The sequence below is a fragment of the Amblyomma maculatum genome, chromosome 7 (assembly GCF_055883805.1).
Source record: "Amblyomma maculatum isolate TAMU_Amacu chromosome 7, ASM5588380v1, whole genome shotgun sequence".
In the NCBI taxonomy this organism is placed as follows: domain Eukaryota; kingdom Metazoa; phylum Arthropoda; class Arachnida; order Ixodida; family Ixodidae; genus Amblyomma; species Amblyomma maculatum.
The window spans coordinates 143,117,095-143,142,932 of NC_139350.1; the positions used below are offsets into that span (position 1 = coordinate 143,117,095).

The 25,838-nt window shown below is 44.8% G+C and overlaps 1 protein-coding gene and 1 long non-coding RNA gene across 2 annotated transcripts in view; one reads left to right on the top strand and one right to left on the bottom strand.

The window, feature by feature from the left end:
• The window catches only part of LOC146184899 (aurora kinase A-like), a 31,095-nt gene extending 16,303 nt beyond the window's left edge, over positions 1–14,792 (bottom strand). Inside the window, exons 1-4 of the mRNA XM_084609556.1 lie at positions 14,764–14,792; positions 12,451–12,577; positions 4,270–4,349; positions 516–654 (exon numbers count right to left, since the gene is read on the bottom strand). Coding sequence (XP_084465682.1) covers positions 516–654; positions 4,270–4,349; positions 12,451–12,577; positions 14,764–14,792 — 375 coding nt within the window. The remainder of the gene's footprint in view (positions 1–515; positions 655–4,269; positions 4,350–12,450; positions 12,578–14,763) is intronic.
• Positions 1–25,838, top strand: part of LOC146184898 (uncharacterized) — a 218,708-nt gene that overhangs the window by 24,417 nt on the left and 168,453 nt on the right. The gene's annotated exons all lie outside the window — the stretch shown is intronic.

The window sequence follows — 25,838 nt, forward strand, 5'->3', positions numbered from 1 at the left end:
TGAAAATGAGTAAAACACTACACAAGGAGACAGGGAGAGTGAGGTGCATGCGTGTTTGTGTGTGTGTGTGTGTGTGTGTGTGTGTGTGTGTGTGTGTGTGTGTGTGTGTGTGTGTGTGTGTGTGTGTGTGTGTGTGTGTGTGTGTGTGTGTGTGTGTGTGTGTGTGTGTGTGTGTGTGTGTGTGTGTGTGTGTGTGTGTGTGTGTGTGTGTGTGTGTGTGTGTGTGTGTGTGTGTGTGTGTGTGTGCGTGTGCGTGTGTGTGGGTGTGCACTTGCGTGCCCTTGCGCGTTCAGTACCCCTGTTTCAACATTGCCTTTATTACAACTTTCAGCAATAGAATCATTACGACTTTATTGACCGAATAGAAAGATAACCCCGAGACTTGTGCTCATGGGCAGAGCACTTTTCGCCCGGCATTAAAAGGGGCGTCTGGAAAACGTCGCATGGGTGATTGTAGGAATCAAAGCATCCAGTACGATGAAATGTGGGTAAGCAGAAGGAAGCAGAGAACTCACCGTTGCGACTGCGTTTTCAGACAGACATCCTTCCTTCATAAGCTTGTCAAAAAGCGAGCCGTTCGGTGCGTACTCTAAGATGAGGAAGACCCTGTCTTCGTCGTGGAACCAATTGTATAAGCAAATGATGTTCGGGTGTCTGCGAGAAGTGGGACAAAGTAGCCGCTGAGCAATTCTGTCACCATTGTTAGTGTACAACATAGCATTGTATAGTATGCGCACGTATAAATTGAAAGGTGCATAAAGTGTGGTGCGAAAATGTTTAGCACTTCAGTATATATTTCATCATTTTTATTTATAGTATTACCAAACTTTTGAGTAAACTAGAATAATGTTGGAGTGCCACGAATTTAAACAGTAGCCAGAAAATGGAATACACAAGGCACTTTGATCCAATCCCACACAGAAAACGAGAAAACAGAAATGGGTTCTTAGCAAGCATTTTTACTTTGGAAAGCTCACGAGGGGCTTGAAGAGTGTTTTACGTGCGCTTTCTCGCGAGAGGAAAAACGATCACGCAGTCAGAAGACCTGGTTATCTAGCTAATGCTCCCTCATTTTTATATGGAAGAAGGACCAAGCATATGTAAGCATACGCAACAGCACTGACACGCATAGCAATCACTTCTCTGGTTTTTCGGAAAGTTTAGAACGATTCCAACAACTGCAGACATGGCACTTCTAGGTAAACCAAGCATATGTTTGCAGTAGAATCTATATTGGAAGTAGTGTTCAAGCCCATTACAGCTGAAATAATATTCAGGCTTCGCATAGCGCCTGACCATTGCGGAGAAGCTCGTAATCGCGTCAAAAAAGTTGGGAGGTAAGATCACCGTATCTTTCGCTTACGCTTTCCTAGGCGCATTTTTTTTTTCGAGCCAAGGAAAGCTCTGCAGACTTTTGAAGCATTAGTTTTCCTCATTAGAGCGGTCGCTTTCCAGACGCAGACACACCGCTGCAGTGAATACGTCATTCACGGCCTTTTACCTGTTACTGCGGGCTGCTAAATAGACTAAACGCGCGGAGCGGCATAATTTGTCAATTACTTGGCCATTACAAGTCCTGAGACGAAACAAAATGCCTCGCATTCTTTACACTTAAGCTTCGCACATGGGACTCTTTTTAGCTCGTAGAATTTAAAATAATGTCTTGCCAAGATTTTATCCAAATTCAGATATTTTCTGCACACGAAGGTACTCCACTTCTGGAAATATACGACGTGACAAATCGGAACGTGTGCGCCATTTACATCACCGTGATTTCTGGTGCGATTATATACAAACAAACGTTCAATGATTATTTTGGACTCGATGGTAAATTACATTCTGTACAGCATGAATTCAAGGAGTGTTGAGACATTGGAGGGATATATGAAACCAAACAACTTTTTTTATGTGAAGAAATGTGGCTGCATTGCTTAGAAACTGGCAAAATGAACTCCAGAAACTCTGCCATATTCAAAGTATACTAGAGAAAATTAAATTTGGTGACATTGCTGTGACGTCTCTACACTGGAGCTCTCCGGTTTATGCGCTCACAGAAGCGGACTGTACTGAAGACCGGAAACGCGGACAGGAACCGAAACAGTCCCCATCCCCCCATCCCTCCCCGCATTGCTCTCAATAAAAGGAAGATGCTCTCGCTGCATCCCCTGTACGCGTCCTTCTGCGTCTCCTTCGAACGAGCGCGTCCAGCAGATATGGGCCATGTAGGAGCCAAACAAAACTGCGTGAAGTTATTCATGTCAGATGTAGACTGTGGTGCAAGCTGCTGATCACGATCATGCACGTACGGTAACGAGAACATCGTACAGGTTGCTCCGAAAAGTCGAGGTGTCATCATATGCACGCGAGGAGCATCGGTCCCAACGCATTTCATGCACCACCACATGGTGGTGAAAAACTGAACGAGCCTTGTTAATATAAAGACACACTGCTCTGTCACCTTCCAGCTTTATATTCGATATATTGCCGGCACTGTCTTGAAGAACCTGTATCAGCCGTCTGAATACCATCGGCTCACGTGCTGCTTGCTTGGTCATTTTTGAAACATCGGGACAACCTAGCACCAAAGCCTTGAACATGTCCTAGCGACAACCCCAATCGGACGTTGCGAAGCCCCAGTCAAAGCATAAAACAGAACGCGATGATCGACCTTCTGTTCTGGAAGCTCTGTCTACTCGCCGAAATTACCGAGGGACACTCAGGCTAGGGAGTGTGCTTCCCTCAAATTTTAGTTAGGTGTAGGAAACGCGAAGACCCTGTAGCAGCGTCTAATACTGGCTGGGCGCCTGGACGGTGCATAAAAAGAAGCAGTGGAAAGAACAGCCTACGCTGTAGAACAACGTTACGAATGGTACCCAAAAACCCTGAACAAGTTTTGGGAAAGCGCTTACGAAGGCTATTGTTTCACCTATCGCGTAATGACACCATAAAAATGAATATATCCGGAGTAAGCATGTGTGTTACACACTATAAGTTTTTCGAAAAGAGACCCCGTAGGTTTCCATCACAGTCTTAACCACACAATGCCAGCTCACGACAAATTTAGGAGCAATGTTTCCCTGCGTATATCAGGTGTATATAAACTGTAACAACAAATTCATAAATATGTCTTAGAATATTTGACCGCTTCTAACACAATATTTCCAAAAAACTGTGCATTGGTTTTTTATAAAGTATTCAACTCCCCGGAGCAATTTTTTCAATGCATTGGAAGCTGAAATCACGCCCATGGAATAGGCATATTGTCACGTATTGGGGACAAGGCCATTGGAGACGAAAGAAGAGGCTTGGAATTTACTGATTAAAATATTTATTTGGCTGACTTGCGGTCGCAAAAAACTAAGAAATTCGGCGGCGGCGATAACAGCCAACATGCTTGGTTGCCGTCGAACAAAGAAAACGTGTCGCACCCATCAGCACTCAATTTCAAGGCGGCGCAGAAACCTCTAGATGAAGCCACAAAACCTAGACCCTTACAGAAACATACGTAGCGGCCGAAATCATTGGGACACATCTCGGCGCTTCTTTCGCGTCAAAGTAGCTGATGAAGCTGCGTCTCGCGACAATCAATTGTGCGCTACAATTACACAGATAATGCAGCAAGCTAGCAGCTGCGACAAATACATAATTGAATGGTATGCAGCAATATATAAATTTATCAGTGTTGGACCCCTCAGCCGACATCTCAGGAAAAAAGGCGCGTGAAGTCTCCTATTTCAAAGGTGAAAACAAAAATAGAAGAAACGAGACTAAAAGAAATTTAACAAAAAGCACGAATTGGTGCACACATAGTTTAATTTGAACGAGAAGCATGCTTAGATCATATTACCGATCACATTACATTAGTGTGTTGACGCAAAATTACATGTCCCGGAAAGCCGGATTTGTATCAACTTTCTCATCGCCTCCTGCTCTGCAACCGTACTAAACGCTAGTTCGAATTATATGTTTCATTGGAAGCAAAACGTAACTGTTTATAGTGTGATTTCAGAGGACGTTAAAACCCAAGGGACGGACTCTATACGCTGCCCTTCTCTAGGACTGCCACCATTCTTACTTTCATTCCTTCCTTCACCGTTTCCCTCAGGGCACGATTGGGGAGTCAAGCAATTGATTCGTGCTGGCAGTTCCACCAATGCGGAAAGCCCAGAAAGCAGGGATAAGCTCTGCGCAACAGCATAAGCCACTACGCAACGTGTTAGAAGCTAGACTAACAGCGCATTCACGACAGCGAAGTGCGAGCAAGCTCACCTCAGTTGACCGTGAATCTGAATTTCCCTAACAAGCTGTGCCTCCATGTTGGCCCTCTGCACAGCTTCCTTGTCCAGTACCTGCACGCGCAAAGTTGTGATGATGAACAATTCAGGCAAAGTTAGTAGGCGTTGAAAAGTTACGCGGAAACAGGAACCCTGCGCTGAACTTCGTTGTGCCGCCTTAACACGGAGCTATACAAAAAGGAGCAAGCAGTTTTCGGTTAACCCGTAGGTGGGCGGATTGATGCCTCCGCTTTTCGAATGAGGCGCGTTAACCAGTAGTGCGTCTCTACGCTGACTGCTGGTACCTATGGGGGTGAGCTCCCGTACTCTTTCAGACAGCCTCAAGGGGCAAAAGTCGGCTAACGAGGCAGCATCAAGAGCATCGAGAGAGCGAATGTTTTCTCTCAAAGGTCCGCCTCCGATCTTCAACAACACGGTTTCTTTTGGCTGTCTGTAAAGTATTGACTGACGGACGATGGGTCTTTAAAGCTAACACATTTCTCACTTCATAAAGACCATTTACGCTGGATGGTACAGTTTTCGAAACTCTGTAGCGAGTCCTTTTATTCAAGAGACACCTTAGCGCAAATTAGCGGCAAAGACAGAGAACACTTGGCGAAGCAGGCGTTCAGTTTTTCTCAGTTCCAGTAAGGATTGGGCCCCTAAAAGACGACTGCAGCATTCACATACACCAATGATTTAAAAAAACCGCTTTGAAACGGAGCGTACACAAGACACAACGGTATGCTAAAGTCACACAGAACTAGACAGGATGAGTACATTTTTGTGCATTTTCAAGATTAGTAACCAACCTACCGTGATAAAAAAAAAATGGGGTATAAAGTTATAAATAGAATCATTGCCCGGGAATAAAAACGTAGAATCGTGAAGAAACATATCTGCCGGACGTTCGAATTTAATGAAGTAAGGCATAAATATTAAGTATCATTTAAATAGCACTATTCCTTATCAGACAATGCGATCGCAGCTGACTCAAAACGGCAATACTTTCATCGTACAGTAGGCGCCTATGATCTCACGTGTGCGTCCAGACGGCCCCTAAGAACATGCGTGATTTGAATTGCGCCATGCAGAACCATTTTTGTCGACAAATTACAGGCGAGGTATTAGTTGCCTTTCTTTGAGTTCTCATGCTCTCTCAGATCTGCGTTTAAACATAGGAATTTCAGTCTACATAATTTCCAGTTACCGCTCCAGTCTGTGCACAAAAGTGCTCAAGAATTAAATACTTTTGTGTTGCCTTTTACCAGCTTTCTTGGAATCCTGTTATCACTTCATTGAAAGTATCACGGGTAAAAAACTTGGCAGCGCTCTGCTGCGTATGATGCACACACTTTATTCCTGAGTCCTCCAATCAGTTACTCCAAAATGTCGGTACTCTTCACCAACCACAATTCACATACGCATGCAGTCATTCGGCGCATTCGTCGCAGAATGCATGGCCTCAAGAAGGTTATGGCAAGAAATGTCGCACAGTCTTTGCTTCCATACCAAATTCACGAACGTGTGCCCGGAGAATAAAAAACGGAATAAGGCTGGTGGCGTATGTAAGCCAGACGTTTGTGCTATGAGACATTCCCACATCGTGTGCCGCCTATTTGGCGATTGTACACACGATACTGTTGTCGTGCTGGAATATGTACAGGCTTTGTTGAAAATGTAGAAACCTGAAGGTCGGTTTCTCCACCATGTATTGGCGCTCATGTATTCGCGGCTGTAAAACATTAATCTTCTCCATATAACTATTTAGACCCACCATTTCGCTTTTCCTCAATAAATCAATATAAAAGTTCACAATTTGTCCCCTGAGTTACTTAGCACGCCAATGTGATCCGAAAAACCGCATATTACTGAGGCACTCTTCATCAAACATCCTCCCTAACTTTTCTCAAGTGAGGTGTCCGAATTGTTACTTTAATGAAGCGGGTGAACCATACAGTTATCTGCTTACCTAACACCCTTCCTTATGGGAACTTTATTTCTTTCTTGATGGAGGACTGTACATGGTCCCTGTGCAGTCGCTATAGAATTGTTCCACTATTTTCACGTATGGCCCATCTACATTTTGATATCGCTATACAGCCATGACTCATGTGGTTTCGAAGGGGATAAATGCCTTCTCGTAGGGCATTTAGTTATTTGTTTATTTATTTATTTGCAATACTGCTAACCCGAAGGTAGGAGCCGTGTCAGGGTGGGAATGACCACAGAGAACATCACAATAGCAAAAACAATGATGAAATATTGTCCAAAAGGATAAAATACATGAAACCGTAGACACATGAATGGAATTAAAAAACAAACAAGTGACTGTAAACAACAATGACTAAATTTCACATGCTACGTTCAATAAACACCTAAAATTGCTGGATGTCTCCCACCTCAAACCATGCACCATCGAGGCCGTTCCACTTTACTACCGTACGAGGGAAGAGTGAATACTTAAAAGACATTGTTTGAAGAGGAAGCAAAGTAAAAGGATTTCTGCGTCTCGTAGCATAACCAGAAGAAAGGGCAACCAATTCATGCGTGTTGCTACTTAATTTGCATTTTACAACTTTAAACAGGAAACGCAAGCGTGCTATCTTATTTCTGTTTGATAATGCAATCAAACCTCCTCTATCCCTGAGTTCCGTAACCGACTTTTTGCCACATTGATTGAAGATAAACCTGACCGCCTTCTTTTGCACTCTTTCCACTCTATTAATATTAACTAAAGTAAGCGGTTCCAAAATTATATTGCCGTATTCAAAAAGAGGTAGCACTAGAGATTTATACGCAGCTTAACATCCTTTGACGAGTTACGGAGACATCACTTCGAGTAATGTAATTTTGTCATGAATTTATTAGCAATGTGTATAATATGATGGTGCCAACTCAAATCGTGAGTTATGTGAAGACCTAGGTACTTGTATTCAGAAGCTCGGACAAGTTGGTTACCGTGAGCTGAATAGTCAAACGTCAGTGGATGCTTCTTATTTGTGACAGTTAAAACAACACTTTTGGCATAGTTTACACACATCTGCCAGGTGGCAAACCACTTTAGAACACGATTGAGATCAGTGTTCAACTTCACATATTCTTCATGTGAATTAATAACACAGTACAATACATAGTCGTCAGCATATAACCGGAGCTTTGCGCCACAACCATCAACAATGTAATAATAAAAATCAGAAAAAGTAAAGGTCTAAATACTGATCCTTGGGGTACCCCGGATTCAACTGGCAAAAATTTAGAAGAAAATTCTCTATAGACAACATATTGGTGTCTAGATGTCAGGTACGCTTGAAAACAGTTACAGAGTATAGAATGTTTTATATGCTACGAAGTTTAGTTAGTATATTCGAGTGAGCGATTTTATCGAATGCTTTAGCTAAGTCTAAAAATAATGCGCCTATTTGACTTCGGTCGTTTATAGCAGATAAAAAATCATGAATTGCTTCAACAAGTTGGGTCACAGTCGAGAAACCCGTCCTAAAACCGTGCTGATCTAGTGAAAGAATGGAATGAGTTTCAAGAAATGCGGTAATCTGTTTATGAATGATATGCTCCAATAACTTACAGCAGGTACAGGTTAGAGCTATTGGTCGATAATTCGAGACAAGTTGCCTGTTTCCGCTTTTATGTAACGGCTTTATTTGTGACAGTTTCCAGTCTTCCGGCAAAGTACTTGACGACAGAGCTGCGTTGAAGATAATTGTCAGAAATTTCGACAGCCATTCAGCGTACCTCTTCAAAAAGGAATTGGGTATTTCATCTGGCCCAGAGGATTTTCTCTCGTCGAAGTTTAATAAAAGGTTAATCACGCCCGGTCCAGTTATTTCCAAGTCTTCAATGGCAGGCAGGCAATCAAATTCAGCAAAATGAGGTGTGCATGAGTTATCACGTGTGAAGACCGATTTGAAATGTTCATATAAAGCGTCTGAGATTTCTGCTTCATCACATGTTGACCGATTGTTTATCACAAATTTGTCAGTGCGAGATGTGTTTGGTGATATGAATCGACAGAAATTAGCAGGAGATTCATATAATAGCCTACTTAAGTGACCATTGTAAAAATTGTTCCGTTCGTGATTACTTTTCTTTTTAAATGAATTACATCTCTCGTAATCCATGGATTAGTCATGTTTGTTTTCCTAAGTGTAAAGGCAACCAACCGCTGAATATAGGCAAGCACAGTGTTCTTGAATTTCAGACACATTCAGTTTACGTCATCAGGATTGTTATTTGCGCCAATTAGAAGTTCACCAAATAATAGTTCTGATCTATCTATAATGCTAATGTCATCTGCAGAAGAAAAAACTGGCACACGAGCTATATTAGTTGACCTTGTTTAATTGAGCTAAAGTGAACTAAGCCAGCTTGATGGTCTGAAGTGCCATCAACAACCTCGCATTGAATTTCACCGGGGATGTTGCCACGTACAAAAACCAGATATAGAACCGAGTTACTTTTACCCTGAATACGTGTGTAATCTCTGACGAACTGGTTTAAATCGAAACAAAACGCATTGTTAATGAGCTTTTCATTATGGGCAACATCACTACTACATGACGAAAATATAGGCCAATCTTTACCCGGAAGATTAAAATAGCCACATAGCACAAACTTGGTATTAATGGTCGTGCTGTTCATAATGAAGGTTTTCAAGTTCTCTAGCACATCCAAACCAGAACCTGGCGGTCTGTAAACAACGCCAGCCATTACAGAGTGTTCATCACAGAGCATTTTGCCCAACAAACATTCAAGGTTAGTGATCATTCATGCGCAGAACTTTAAGTTTTTTCTTAAGCAGTAGTGCGACGCCACCGTCGCTATTGTTGCGATCCCGACGTTAACCTCCGAACTCAGGGGGAACAAATTCGCTGTCATTTATCTCATCGTGTAACCAGGTTTTAGTAATTGCTACCACGTCAGGATCCTGAATGGTAAACAAGTATTCCAAATCTGCAGTTTTATTTACAACGCTTCGACAGCTAACGTTCAAGAGCTACAATGGGAAGGAACTCTTCTCATGTCACAATTTTGTTCGATTTGGAACGGCTACTTTTTATAGTTTATCGAAATTCCATAGGTAAAGATTTCCATTCACTGATATTTTGTCGAATACTAGTTTCACGCGTTCTTTACGGTCCCTGATGCTAGCAGTGCTGTCCCAGAATGGTTTTCTAATAGCGCGTATTTTGTGCGAGTAATCATGAGTGTCGTACTGCCCAGATCCCTTAAACTTTGAGCAGTTCTTTAATTCCAAAACCTTTTCTCGGTAATCAGTGAGCTTTAGAATAACCGGACGAATTTTGCTAGCGGATTTCGTTCCAAGCATCAATTTTATGTCAGGCGTCGTTCATATCACGAGGGTTTTTCTATCACCTGTTTCATACAGTGCACGTGGCCAATCGTACAGTAGCCTTTAGAAAAGGCTCTCGAAGCATTTTATAGTTTCTGTTTGTGATTACAGGAAACAGGAAACAGATCGGCCTAATTTTTCATGTCCTTGACGTCCACTTTCTTAAGGATTAAGATTAATAGTAGCGCTCTTCCAAGCTTCCAGTACTCTGGAGGAGATAAAGTATTACATACAAGGGTGGACAGAATGTTCACCATTATTTCTTCACTGTCCTTTTAAAAAATCAGATCCTCCCCAAATAATATTCGACGGAACATCTGATTCCTCTCTACTACCACTACTCACAATATCATGCTGATAAAAGTCCTCTACTGTATAAATCAATGTAGAACACCTCGGCTACATTTACTAGTATATCCATGTTGCTAACGACAATGTCCCCCTTGTCTCTGCGCGCGAACAGCAGATTTTTGCTTGTGCTTAACTTTCACTCTTTTTAGGTTACCGCCGTTCTTTACATCCTGCTCAAGTCTCTCTGTAATATACTTCCTCATGTCGGAAACTACACTTCTTTATTAGTCTTCATTTCTCTGAATATATTATCTTGTCTGTTGGGTTGAAGGCTTTCACTCTCTGGAGTTTCCTAGTAATATATCTGGTCTCCCTAAACAATAGAATAGGAAAAGCATCCCCCCCCCCCATATATATATCTTCAAAAAATATTTTTCTCAGTATAGGTCAAGCGTTTGTTTTCTCCCACCAATTTTATATAGGCATCGTGAATCATCTTATACTATGCGTTGGCAAGATTGAACTACTCCAATCATGAATCGTGCTCGCAAGGAAACCTACGGTTGTGGATGCCGCTGATTGGACATTAAGCAAGGCAGCAGATGCTAAATGTTCTAACAGAGTCGCAGGTAATTACGTCTCTAAGCGCGTCACATGGCTTAAGCCACTTGGATACACGTGTATTGAGCTTCGAGACATGTACTCGTTTCCATTTACTTTGCAAACTCGCCAAAGGCTTGTTCGTATAGCACTGTTCGGAGTGGTTTCACTTTCCGACGGGCGTTTTCATAGAAAAACTCTCGGACGTCTCTGAGCCCTAGTTAAGATATTAAACAGCTTCAGTATTTTAAGCCTTAACTCTAAAAGCAGTAGATGCGTTCAGTGCAGGACCAAGATTATTACCTATCAGCGCTGCCATAATCATCCTGCAATCCTGCAAGCCTTGTGGCAGGCTACACCTCCGTTTATATGGTTACCCTTTCCTCGACCCTGCGTTGTTGTTTTTTATTTATTTGGTGGCGACTAAAATCCGGCGCTTGAATTCCGATAGATAGGGCAACACAGACATGTGGCGCTGCAAATACATGCGCTTACCTGTCTCTAAAAGCACGCTCGCGAGCTGCTTACAAAAGCGAGAGATGAAGTCGCAAACGCCACATGTTCTGACAGAGCGGAGTTTGTATGTTGATTTTGTTTATAAAGAAACAACCTCAAAAGCCTTCTTTGTGCACTCATTCTCGGCACATGACGCTTCTGTGTATGCTCATCAATCTAAATATCCGGTGACTCTAAATATAAAGGGCACGGTGGCTCATTTGTGCCAATCACCGAGACATGCATTTCACATAGACATATAGCACTAAAGAGCAACATTGTTCCGTAAAACAGTCTAGACTCGGTAAGTTGAACGGAATAGAGCTCGATGATTAGTTTCAATACACCGCAAATTCGAACTAAAGAGCTAGATCGTAACGAAGACCTAACGTACTGCGTTCGGACGGTAATTGTAGTGAGTCTCCTCGTGATAAGAGTGTGCAGGACAATCGAGGCAGGTCACGGGAAGAAATGGGGGCCTCTGACCGTGAAATGTCCACTGCACGGCCGGCTAGAAATAACCGCTATACAAGATCGTGCAATAAAACTATCGGGCGTCGTCATTAAATAATTTCGCGTGAGGCTCCAGTGTTAGTAAGAATGAATCCACACTTTTCCCTAAACAAGCAGCATGAACAAAGAAATAAGGCGCATTATGCTCTTCCAACTTCATCAAAAGTATACCTTATTGAAAGCAACAAATAATTGTATCCGAATTTTCACGGGGTATTTTCCTTAATTAGCCTTATTCTGCGAGAGCGACCATTTGCCTGCTAGGGCAGATGGCTGCGTTGACCGCTGTTCAAATCAGGCCCGCCTGAGGCGGTGTCCATAGAACTGGTGGACTCTGTGCTCTAATACCATATGACGACTCTCGTCTGCATGAGAGCATATACTGGATGATTTTGTGCCCCGTGTGCAGGTGTTTATTTTAGAACCCTTGAAAGAAACGTAATTGTGGTTTCCACAGCCGGATTCTAAAGCAGAGTGACATTATGTCTATGATAGAGTGTTAAATATTAGACGTCATTGCGAATTAAATAAATACCCACATTTCTGTTTTGTTTTCGGAAGAAATGTTATATTTCAACCATCGTATATAAATAAAACTTTCTTTCGCTACTTCTACATAGTGAACCACCCAGTCATAACCGTGCAAGGTCCGTACATGATGCCACTTTACACTGCACCGCGAATACCTATATGCGCTTTTTTTTTAAATACTACTCCGGCAACGTGTAATAAATTACTCCGCATAAATGAGGCCTTCAAGCAGCCGCTGATGCAACATGTAAGTCCTCTAAGATCGAATAATAGAACCGTACGGCAGCAATGGTGTACCGTACGAATTGAATGCTCACTATAAGAGCGAAATAATCGAATCAATAAGTTCATGTACTCTACATTCTCAGTACTGACCTTTAATGCTATGACGTAGTCGTTACTCTTCTCTTTACACAGGTACACTTCTCCAAACGCCCCCTTTCCGAGCAAGGGCCCCATGTCAAAATCTTCCAAATGCCACTCTGTCACTTCTTCTTCCGCGCTGAAATGCAAAAACGATTCTTGTAACTTGAAAGTCGCCTTAAAAGGCTCCGGAAGTAAAACGTGCACGAAATTAAAGCTTCTCCAAGGTGAGCTCAAATTAGAACACATGTCCTGAATAGATGGCACCGCACATGCTGGCAGCAGGTAGCCCACATCAGCGCATGTCCATTATTTTGAGCTATCGTTGACAAAATGTCTCAGTAAGCCAAAATAACAGCTCTGCTGAACTTTGTTTGATCAAATATAGTGCGCTCGAAAAAAGCGAGATATCTTTCACAAATTCGTATTATAGCTTGTTTTGGCAGGAAATCACCGGAATATTGTTTCCCGGGCTAATACTGGTCACCGCCGGCGACAGCTTGAATTCAGACACTGGAGGTGAAAAGTGCTCCTTCAGGAAAACTGCCCGTCCTCCCGCAAAATCTGACGACCCGTGCCAAGTTTGATCGTGTTATATTCGAATTGATTGTTTTCAAATGGCTTATTATTATTTTTCATATTATACCCCTTGCCCAAAGACGCTTCTGGATTTCTGTTAGATGCTACTAACTCAGAATCTTACCGTGACTCAAACTGCTATTACCTGTCTCTATTTTACCTATTTCTTTCTTTGACTGCATTTATGCGCTGTCCTCACTTCAAGTCCAAACCTTTCCGTTAGTCTCCCATTTGCGCCATGTAGTGTAGTACTAATATAGGATACTGTTGTTATATAGTTTACTCTTGGGGAATAGAGACAAACTGGGTTTCATCCCCTGCGTGTGTCTGCCAAGTGCACTCCATCCCATTGTAAGTTACCAATTGTTATTGCACCGACGTGATCCAGATTCTCGGTCACTACGTGTCCTAATTAAATGTATTCTCTTACCGCTACCAGTGCTTTACTGCGGAGTGTAAAGTTACGCTCCGATCCGATATTGTCAAACTTAGTTCTTTTCACTTAATTTTTTTTAATAATTTTTTTACTTATATATAATATTTTTTACTTAATAATTTTAAAACCTGGCGTTCTGCTTTTTCTGATTAGGACCAAGATAGATCACGCTTCGCAACGTGTCGTTTAGAGTTAATATTGATGCGGCGTTATTGGCAATTCCTGTGCTCTAAATTAATAAAAAAGTGATGATCGTGGCATTCCTTCAAGTAGGTGTGAAATGCACTCAAACGTGTAGGATAGCCGAGGCTTCGCCACAGTGCAGTGGCAGTCGACTGTGAGGATGGCTTCCCCCAATGCCTAAATGTAAGCGGAGGAGCATAAAAAGAAAATCAACGACAATCTACTAAAGCGAAAACATCGAGCGTGGGGCCTGGCTGTCAGTGACGTGAGAAGAAAGCCGGAATAGGCAGTCAGCTGCCACGGCGGCTTCTTCCTATCGCAAAGTTGAGGCGTGTACCCTAAAACGCGGAGTAGCCAGCTCAATGTTGAAAGCCCCGCTCTTCTTTTGATTCCCGCAGATATGATTCTGTTTAGCAGGACTCTTGTCCAACGCCCATATTCACGTGAAACCCTTCTACCCGCTTCACTTCAGGAGATTCAAGGACCTGTAGTACACATGCGCCGTCAAGAAATCATGTCTAGATGTTTGTGCTGCCTCTAGGGAGAGAAGCATTCGAAAGTAACGGCGACAATGATGAGCGCGAGGTACCTGCTGCTATTTTTAACTCTACAGATAGAATACATCGCACATATCAATTCCCGCTGTGGTGAACGCATAGAAAGCAAAACAAAAACTTTATAAGACCTTAAAAAAGGTTTTACCACCACCAACGACCTTAACAACTTGCGCTATCAATATCTAACAGCAGTTTCCAGTAAATGATAGAAGTGTATGTACAGTCTTTGACAAAAGCAGTCTTTGTCGAAAGCTTTGAGCCCAGGGGGACAGCTTCTGAGCCAATTTGAGCGGCTTGTAATAAATTTGCAGTGTTCCAAACCTGTTTTCGCCCTACCCTTTCCTATGGGAAGGATCTCCTCTAATGCTTAATCAGCGCCACTACACACCTCAAAAGCAAACCCCCTGGGTTCTACACGTTTGCCAGGGCTGTACATTCCATACTACGTTTGTCAGTACATTTTTCAGATTTTTTTTCTCTCTCAATCACGCCTTTTCCCGCATAATACGTTTTTTATGTTTAAAAATAACAACCTGTAAAAGATGTTTCATTAATACAACATCAGCGCACCTGGCGCGGAGCAATGCAAGGATGAGCATGTCCGTGCTAAAATTCCAGTGTAAGTGCGCGCTTCCTGTGATACAGACGAGGGCAAAAATGTTCCTTCATGGCGGATGGGCGCAAACACATCGTTGGTTTATGGAGCAACGACAAGGAATGGAATGCTGCATTAACTGCCTTATTGTCACCCGTTAATAATTAAGGGGGTATTATTAACGATGCGCCCTTAACGGTGCGCACACTCCCAGACACCCTTTGAGTGAGTGGGGGTAGCTGTTCCGGTCGCAAAGGAGATGCCCTCGACCTGCGTGGCAAGCTCAGCCGGAATTCAACTACCTTGTGGTGACAGAAGGGGGTGGTCGTTTGGTGCCCAGCGGTCGCCGGTTCAAACCAGAGAAAGGATCGGAGTCAGAAGTAACAAACAAAACACAATTTATGCACAGCAAGAGACGATACAAAGGAATACACAAGATCACTTGAAATACACAGACGAGAGGTTCACAGAATACAAACGCTAAGCATGCGACTACAGAATGATTCAATAACACAGGCTTTACAACAGATCAAACACGAGAGAGACATAAACAAACACCAAATTGTTCACCGGGCACTGTTGCAGTCCGACGCCTCAAGAGTCACGATGTGGCCGCCATACGAGACGAGCGCCGCTCCTTTGAAAGTCCGTGGGCTTGCCAGCAGCGGGTGATCCCCGGGAGTCCAGCCGAAGCACAGGCGAATACGTCGCAAACACTGACGAACTGACTGACTGACTGACTGACTGACTGACTGACTCAACAAGCGGCGCGGTCGCTTTAAATAGGGCGCGCCGCGTCTGTTTGTTAACACGCGCCAAAGCTAGCGCGCACACACACATAGCTTCGCTGGTTATAGCTCCCTCTTCTCCTCCCGTCGAGCCGCGCGTCGTCATTGGCTAGGTCCCATAGAAGATGCTCGATTTTTCTGGCGCATTCCAGGCCGATGAACCACCGTCTTCCCCGGGCAAGGGGAAAGAGGGTGACAACAACGCGTACAAAGCTACACGCTCTCCCGCGCGGGGAAGGGGGCTTTGCTCTCCATGCCTTCCACGCGACGCCGTGCGGGCCTCGCGCCGTACCGGCTTGATGAAAATGGGCGCCGATTTCGTGACACTGCCCCTCCCTTAAAGAATATTGTCCCACAATATTCACAACAACCACGAACATCGCGCGCACATGCATGCGCTCACAAATATATGGGGCAAATGACCATATCACACACATTGCACAAATTTCACAAACTGTAGTAACCCATTACAAAATTCACACATCAATGCCATGATGTTCACAAACATAGCAACACACTGTTGTCGGATACATGCCAAGAATCAGGAACACAGAAACACACAGATATTCAAATGCGAAGCACACAAACCTAAGCCATGCTTTCGCCTATATTTCCACACTCGGGATGCTCCTTCTTGGAACGTATCAGTTCCTCTCCGACTTTCATTTAAGCGAGTTCTCTTTTTTACTAGACGCTGTCGTCTCTTCCTCTCGTGAGTTTGGCTCTTTTTCCGTTTACTATAGAGCCTTTTCCACTGCCAGTTGTTCTCGCTCCGGTCTCTACTCCTGAGTTCTGCTTCCCGATCGGAAGTTAGGCCAGCAGCGCTTCGAGCAGGCCATCTCATTCTTTCTCGGCCTGGGCGGCTCCCCATGCGCTTGCGCGTCCAGTAGTTCAGCCGCTTTTTCCTTCTTTTTCTATGGGACATTTCCCTGTCTACTTTGTTTGACTTGGAAGGTTTGGATTTGTTTCTTTTTGTTTCCACTTTTATTCGCACCTTTGGCCGAGGAACGTTTGATCCAGTTTTACCCGCATAATCAGAACATTGTTGTCTGAAAGGAGCGTCTTTTTGAGAACTTTGTTCTCCCTCAATCTTTTTTATTTTCTTTCTTTTCCTTACGACCTTCAGTCGTACCTTCTTGAAGCAGAGCTCATTTGCAACTGGAGCCTCATCCTCCTCACTTGCAGTTACATCCAGTTCCTTAAAATGTTTCTTGAACCCTTTCATTGCAGTGCAGTCTTCGCTTTCTTCCATTTCTGAATCCTCAAGGTTAGGATCTGCACTGTCACCTTCATCCAAGCTTTCGTGCTCACTGCTATTTGAAAGCTCCTTATTCTGGCTGCTGGAGCTATTTTCTACAGCACCGGTGGCTGTCGACGAATCGGTTGTATCACTGTGCATCCTAATATAAGGAAAGGTAACTTCCGGAGGCTCGGTAATACCTTTCGAACGCCGAACCTCATCCAGCTTCTTCAGAAGGATTTTTCTCTCTTTTAAGTACTCTCTTTCTTTCTCAAGCCTACGCTTGTTCCATTCTCTCTCTTTTTCGGCCTGCTTCCGGAGCCATTCTTTCTCTCTTTCAGCTCTCTTTCTGAGCCATTCTTTTTCTCTTTCTTCTCGTTGCCTCTCTCTTTCTCTTTCAGCCTCTTCTCGAACCTCTCTTTCTTTACGGTCCACCCATTCTCGCAGTTCAGCTCCTTTAAGACCTTTCTCTAGGCCCAACGCAATAATCTCCTTGAGATTCATCTTCAATCTGAACTGCCTAATGCTAACATATAGCACTCTCAATGGACCCTCACAACCGCTTCAGCGCGGTACCTTTCGCTATCGCTCTGCTGTTACGCCGTTTACGACCTCTTCGTAAACTCTTACAACCCGTTCTCCGTCCTCTGAGCTTGAATGCACCAAACGTCCTGTCGCGGACGCCAGAATAATTGTCACCCGTTAATAATTAAGGGGGTATTATTAACGATGCGCCCTTAACGGTGCGCACACTCCCAGACACCCTTTGAGTGAGTGGGGGTAGCTGTTCCGGTCGCAAAGGAGATGCCCTCGACCTGCGTGGCAAGCTCAGCCGGAATTCAACTACCTTGTGGTGACAGAAGGGGGTGGTCGTTTGGTGCCCAGCGGTCGCCGGTTCAAACCAGAGAAAGGATCGGAGTCAGAAGTAACAAACAAAACACAATTTATGCACAGCAAGAGACGATACAAAGGAATACACAAGATCACTTGAAATACACAGACGACAGGTTCACAGAATACAAACGCTAAGCATGCGACTACAGAATGATTCAATAACACAGGCTTTACAACAGATCAAACACGAGAGAGACATAAACAAACACCAAATTATTCACCGGGCACTGTTGCAGTCCGACGCCTCAAGAGTCACGATGTGGCCGCCATACGAGACGAGCGCCGCTCCCTTGAAAGTCCGTGGGCTTGCCAGCAGCGGGTGATCCCTGGGAGTCCAGCCGAAGCACAGGCGAATACGTCGCAAACACTGACGAACTGACTGACTGACTGACTGACTGACTGACTGACTCAACAAGCGGCGCGGTCGCTTTAAATAGGGCGCGCCGCGTCTGTTTGTTAACACGCGCCAAAGCTAGCGCGCACACACACATAGCTTCGCTGGTTATAGCTCCCTCTTCTCCTCCCGTCGAGCCGCGCGTCGTCATTGGCTAGGTCCCATAGCAGATGCTCGATTTTTCTGGCGCATTCCAGGCCGATGAACCACCGTCTTTCCCGGGCAAGGGGAAAGAGGGTGACAACAACGCGTACAAAGCTACACGCTCTCCCGCGCGGGGAAGGGGGCTTTGCTCTCCATGCCTTCCACGCGACGCCGTGCAGGCCTCGCGCCGTACCGGCTTGATGAAAATGGGCGCCGATTTCGTGACACTTATTCAGATGGCGAGAGGATAAGAGCTAATAGAGCAACAAGGGGCAAACTCCAGAGCAGCTTTGACTTCTTAAGGGCCGTTATTATTGTTACGAAGAAGAAGATAGGCAGTGGCGCGAGAGGAGCCCTCGCGCTAGGCCAACCATTAAATCATCCTTCACCCTATCGCTATGTCGTGCTGTCCTGTTCGCTTGCCGCCAGGTAAAATGTTTCGTTGGAGGAGCGGTGCACGTCCTCCCCATCCTCGCCTAATAGCATCGACGCCATCTGCAAGCCGGGACCATCATCCGAGGGCCCAGGGACATCGCCGAGCAGCTTCGCCCTAGCCCTTCCAGCCCAGATCCGATCAACTACCATCGTCCAGCCCCCAGCCCGGACATGAAAACAAGGAGGACAGACAGTCCAACCAGAAACGAGACGAAGGACCCGAATGACCCGAAGGAACCGATGGACACGAGCACGTAACCCCCGCCCAAGCCGCTCGACGTGACCTCGAGCCATTGGTCCTATGAACTCTGGTGACGGATCTCCAGGGGAGGCGGATCACCCACGCATCAGACATCGTGGTGGCAAGCACGTTATTCAGTCCTGTCTTTTCTTGAACATCCTCATCGTCACGTCACCATCAACTTTAAGTGAACCGATCGGGACGATCGCTCGGTGGCCCCGGGAAGTGTTAAGAAGAAGAAGACGATAGGCAGTGGCGCGAGAGAAGCCCTCGCGCTAGGCCAACCAAGAAATCATCCTTCACCCTATCGCCATGTTGTGCAGTCTTCTTTGCTTGCCGCCACGTAACAATATGACGTGCATTGGGGTGCCGACGCACGGCGCCGTCATCTGTTAAAAAAATAGCCTAAATATGATATTGCCTCCACGTGTTCAGACGCAGGCAACAGTATCGCCCTAACCCATACGGCGGCCATAGTCCCGGCACCCTGTTGGTCACAGCAACTGACCCGAGAAAAGCGAAAATACCACGTTACGCCTGAATCCCGTCGTAGTACAAATGCGGTCTGGGGAGATGTCATGGGACCCTCTGATGCCTGATTAGGATAATTATGTGGGGGGTGGAGTTGAGCGTATCTGTCCTAGTGAAGGCGCTTGCGTCGTATGGGCAATTAATACAACGGAAACACATGTCAGCATAGTAAGGCCGAATAAGTTAGCTTTATAATAAACTCTGTAATTACGTCACAGAATGTAATTATGCCGGATGCAACACAAATTCATCCAAAACACTGGTGGACAAAAAGTACAGAATTTCCCAGTCGGAAAAGACTACAGAAAATTTTCTGATGTTACGACAGAATTTCTGTGCGTTTTTTGACGGGAAACCTGTTGTGACTACAGAACATTCTGTAGTAACATCAGAAATTTCTGTAGTTACAACAGAAAAGTGCTACAGAACTACATACAACAGAAATATACTACAGAAAAACTACAAAACTACAGAAAAGTACTACAGAACAACAGAAAATTCTTAAGGTTACGACAGAACTACAGGATATTTTGTCGTATTTTTGACACAGTTCTGTAGATTTTTTCGACGGGGTTCTTACCGTTTACGGGGCTGTCTGCCATTTCCACTGGGACCAGGTTTGTTGCTGTCCACTGTGTTAACGCGGTCGCCGGTCTCCATCCCAATCGTCCCAGTATCGTGGTGCTGCTGCTGTTTTCCGCAAAGGGAGATAACCATAAGGAGGATTAATGGCTGCTCTAATGCATAAAATCTTCGGGGTGACATTCAAGTGTTACCACTCCTGCGCTCAAGCTAGAAATGTCGTTTGAAAATACGACACTGGTTCAGCAGGGGATTGAAAGGAGGGAGAAGCAGATCATCTCAGCCAACAGTTTTCGAAGAAAAACGGCGATAAATGTTCTAATAGCTGCCTCCCCCCCCTGTACCCTCTCTATTAAACTAACCACTAACAGACGTCCTCCCCCACTTCCCCCCCCAAAAAAAAAAATCGATATACTCAGAAAGGTCAAAGCTCGCCGTGCAAATAACTGGCCCTCGTAGACACGCACTTCACAATGGTCGCCGGCACCAGCAATCTTCGTGCTGTACCGAGTAGCCATTATTGACAGAAGAAGCGCTTCATATGCCATGAAACATCGTGGTTCTTATGACACATAATAAAATCTAGAATCGCAGCTAACCAGCGACCTTGCAGCGGCAGAGGCATCGTTTGAAAAAGAGCCGGTGTCTAACAAAGCTAGCCGGCGGCGTCTGATGTGGAATGAATAGAAACGTTTACCTCTCACAATAATTCAGGGGCTTACCCTTCGTAATTAAAATAACATATCGAATGCTTTAAATCACTCTTCTCTGTGGGTTGCAATAAGTGAACGTTGTGTGTCCACAGAGGACTCACGCTTCTCTTCACAGACTTGGTTCGACGAGCCCTGCATTCATCTACTGCTTGAAAAATTATCCCTACCCGCTATATTGAACGAATCGCTGCAGAAAATATGCCACGGATTAAGGCTTTCCGTGAAACGTATTATCGCTGTCAGCGACAAGAAGATTGAGCTACTGAGAAAATGTCCATTCAGCGCCATCGCTGGGTAACACTCCACGGCCGCGGTTATAGCGAGGACCGCAAAAAGCTGGACCGTAGTTGCGTAATCATCTAAAAGAAACCCGTTTGGCTCAATACAAACAATCCGTTGTTTTACCAAGCTATTCAACATCAAAATGTTCCGCGTACACACTGGAAATCAGATGATTATGCATTGTTTAGCCGTCCGGAAACGTCCATGCGTCCCAGTAAGTACCAGTAAATTTAAGCTTTCCTGCTGGCCTTTACAACAGGCGTAGCTGCTACGGCTTAGGCGAATATATATTACAATTGTCGCCGCTAGCGAACCTGTCACTGCCTAAGGCTCTTGAAAAGAGGTAAAGATGCTCAGGCGAATGCGATAAACGCGAGTTCGAATAGGTTTTCTGCTTCAAAAAGCAATGACAGCTACATCGCGTTCCGTTTTGGAGGCTATTATTGGCAAAGACTAGAGTGTGCTGCAATAAATCAGCCCGCGCGTCGATTAAGCAGGCATGTGATTCGTATTCGAGGTTAAGTACACCTAAAGGCAGTACCGAAAAGTTTAATCATTACGCCAAGTTGGAGGCCGTACCAAGTACAGAACAAAATCCGATTCTTGGCACCTTGTTTCGCCAGCACGATACCTCGTGCCCAACCTTGATAATGTAACCACATATCACAAATTCCCCGGAACAGTATTTCTGCTCATTGTTAGCTTCCCTCGAAAAAATTTCAGAATACCGGATCGCAATCCTCAGGCTATGGACATCGAAGGTGTATGATGGTCGGAGCCCAAAGCTGCCCAACAGAATTCGCATAAAAGGGCAGGTAATGTCTGCAAACATACACTGGGCATTGCTTGAAGAAAGCTATGCCGGGAACCATCGGCGTAATTGTTGTGCAAGGCAGGCATGAAACGCTTACTGACCAGCAAATTATTTGCCGGAGTAGAGCCTTTAGTGCTCAGTATAGGAATTCATTGTTCTCGCTGCTACCTAATTAGGCTGTAAAAGCTATGTATTTACCTTCCAAATCCTCGGGCGGAGCCGGAGGAGGACTGCGGTGCTCTGGGAAAGCTTCGAGTAACTCTAGCCTCTTACATGCGCCATGGTGGCGACCTAATTATACCCAGTACCACCTGCAAGATGTACATAATGAATAGGGGAACCTGGCGCTGAGCAATGACATCCTTCTCCGAAGACGCGAGAGCTAGCTGCAAAGCAGGGCGAAGAAGCTACTAATGATCTAATGCTCCTGAAAAGTGCACGTTCACGTTGAATTACCTTTATCCGGACAATGAAGCCACGAGATGCTGCTTACTGCTGGGGGATGCTGCGATTCAACCCTTGGCTGCGCTGCAAGCGCTGTGGCGGGCAACGGTAGTAGCGACGGGTGGTCTGGATTTGCATGAGGGAAAAACAATGAAAGCGAAAGCAATGATACAGAACACAAAAATGACTTTTTTGATTTAATGATTATAAAAGTTGCTGTTTGAGATGTCTTCATGACAGCTATATCACTTTAGAAAAACAAAAAACAAAAGGTATTTGCAGTTTATAACAGGGAACTAAAATCTGACATGATGGGCAACGAAAATGGTTTGCATGGAGATTCTTTTGCTGCTGTTCCGCACATAAGTACACCTAAGTGACAGTACCGTTATGTATGACAGTTCGGAGAACTTATAGTTTCTGCAAAGAAACAAAAATGAATAAGTGCCCTCCAGCACTACCCCTGCGGGTCAACTCTGACCATGAAACATACCACACAACTGTGAGAACATGAACTAGCCTGCATGTAAAGTCTGTGGACAGACTTTCCAAGTGCCGCCTTTGTTCCTTTCGTCCCGCAGGACTAAATGTATATGGCGGCCAGAGACCAATGCTGTCTTAATAAAAAACACTAGCATTTAAGCTTAATTTGCAAACAACTAAGCATTTCTAATTATTATGGGCTATAGAACCTCCATACGTACGCTTGTCACTGTTTAAACCATGTACAAAAATACCTTATTCCACTTTTTTATTGTTCGCAATATGACCTAAGCTGGAGAAACAAAGCATACAGGTTTAGTTGATCCTTTATGAAAATGACGTCGCTAGTGGAGGTACGTAGGGCACTATAGGCTTCTCCTAATAAATGATGTTGCCGGAGCCGCGGGTGGGGTCCAGAATCGAGATACCCTCTAGCTTTTGCTGCTGCCTTCTTATGTTGTGGAGGCGTATGCGTATCTCAGGTTGCCAATGGCGTGAGTGGAGCAGTGCGGTATTCTGAAAACGCCTGCAGTGACCAGCCGCTTGTAGTCTATACGCGAAATTGTTGGCACATAATTTAACGCAGCTCAGAATGCGCAAAGTCATTCATAAAATGCAGGAGACACTTTTGGTTCACTAAGCCTTCCTCGCCACATTGCTTAGTCATCCCCTGCGAGACCGTTTGTGATTGACTAGAATTGTGACAGATACTGAGCCTTGTCTTTGCTGTCAACAAATTTAAAACGCCGCTGATGCCTGATGTACTATGCTATTTCCATATATGCTCTGTGGTGCGGCGTTCGAAGAAGCGCCAAATCAGTCTCCGTGCAGACGCCTAGATCGAACGCGCGGCGGGGTCAGGTTCATATATGCGTGAATCGCCTGGTGACGTCATGACCGGGTGTGACGTCATGATCACTTATGGTTATTACACATGACCAAATGTGACGCCGTGATGGCATCACATTCGGTCATGACGGCACAACCAATGAAGTCACCATGTGACGGCAATTGACGTCTAGAAACGTCTAACCATTACTTTTGGTTAATGATAGTTAACAATGACTTGCACTTCCTGAGTACTAGTTCATGTCTGGTTGGTGTTAGCTAAACACCCCTTCACTAGTAAGTGATGGTTAGAGATAGCTTAGTTTGGTTTGTGGGGCCTAACGTCCCAAAGCGACTCTGGCTATCAGTGATGCCGTAGTGGAGGACTTAGGAAACTTTCGACCGCCTGGGGTTCTTTAACGTACCCTGGCATCGCACAGCACACAGACGCCACTCCGTTTTACCCCCATAAAAACGGAGCCGCCGAGACCGGGTTTCAATTCCGCTTCCTTGGGCACACTAATCGAGCGCCTTAACGGCTGCGCCACCTCGGCGGGGTGGTTAGTGATAGTCACAACGACCTCCAAATGCATGGGTTCCTATGGGCATCGGCTTAACTATTTTATTATTAATAGTAAGTTATCATGATATCTTGAAAAGGCCTTGCATCATGCTTCGATATCATCCGATTGCATTAAGTATTGATTCAATGGTGATTGGCACATTCACATATAAGGTATGCACCCGAAACGCGGACACATTTCTTAAGGACTGTATGAGGCATTAAAGGCCTTCGCCTTAAAACGCCAAACCAAATGCTTAGTTAAGATGTCCTCATGCAGGGAACCGGAGCTGGCTGCACGCGGCCTGGTGGAGCTAGCAATAGCCGCCACGAAATCGCCCAAGGCCCACCGCTGGCCTGAGCTAGAGCGCAGGTCATTGGCTGTCGTCACTGCTTGGCAATAAAACACTGCCATGGACTTACCTCGTACAAGTAGGCCTGGAATGTTGAAGGCCACGGTTGCCCTTGCGGTGTTCTGCTGTTGCCGTTCGCAGAAAATACCGGCGCGTGAACGAGGCGAAAACACGAGACCGCTCTCATTTTTTCTTCTTCTCGTATCTGTGCATGTGGCATATGCAAACACTGAAGGAGTGGCCAGAACACAGTGCAATGTTAATACTGTTGAGCCTCTTCAGAATGGAAAATGCCCACGAGGTGATAATTCTAATCAGACAAAATACATTAATTGTTCGCGCTTTTGATTTAAAATTATTATTATGATAAGATAGACAAGGCAATCTTACCTAATTAAAAAATTAAACAGAACAAATTAGAAAAGCCAACCAGAAGAATGAGAGTAGTGAAATGAATGGATGCATTTAGCTGAGAAGCAGTTACAGTGGGAGTAATACTAATCTCTTTCTGAACAACGATGCTAACTGCTCCATGGAAACCGCGCGGAAGGTAGGAGTGATAGAGGAAGGTTTATCATGAAAGTAGGAGGACATCACAAAATTTAAAATCGTTAACCGAAGATGGTTGTCGCTAGAGCCGTCCAGAAAGTGGTCACGATGTAAAAATATTGATTTTTAATCATTATGCCTCTGAAGCAAATGCAACGCTTCACGTTGAGTATTAGGAAGCCGGGGACGTCATGTATGACTGTATTGTGACTACACTCCAAATCTAGCCTAGCAAGCTTCAGCTAAGACATAGAAGAGGGGGTGGGTGGTTTGGTAGAGCTTTGTTTTTGTCGGCGTAGGAGATTGGCGTATAATGTGAGGACCAGGATGCCGCAGACGTTTTTCATTTGTTTTCTGTGTAGAAGTGCTTGTTTCCCTCTTTGTTGTCAATGAGCGCTGCACACTGTCAAAGTCAATCATCATCAGCGGGAGGGATGCAACTGGGTGAACGGAGAAATGAAAGGGGGAGGTGTTGGTGTTGTCTTGCGCCCAGACCGTGGCTGAGCGAGGGCGAAGCCAGAATGCCAGGAACACTTGAGGATTACTGGAACGCTATTAGGAAAGAGGTTAGCGGTGGCGGTTGTTTATATGTGGTGTGGAAATGCGGCCAATGAGAAAAAAGACATTTTGTGGGACTGTCTAAGACAAGCAATTGAGGCCTTCCGACAGGACCATGAGATACTGGTCTTAGGAGATTTCATTGGGCACCTGGAGGAGAACGATACAAATACAGACTCTAGCGGCCGATAATTACTACGTGCTACAGACCAATT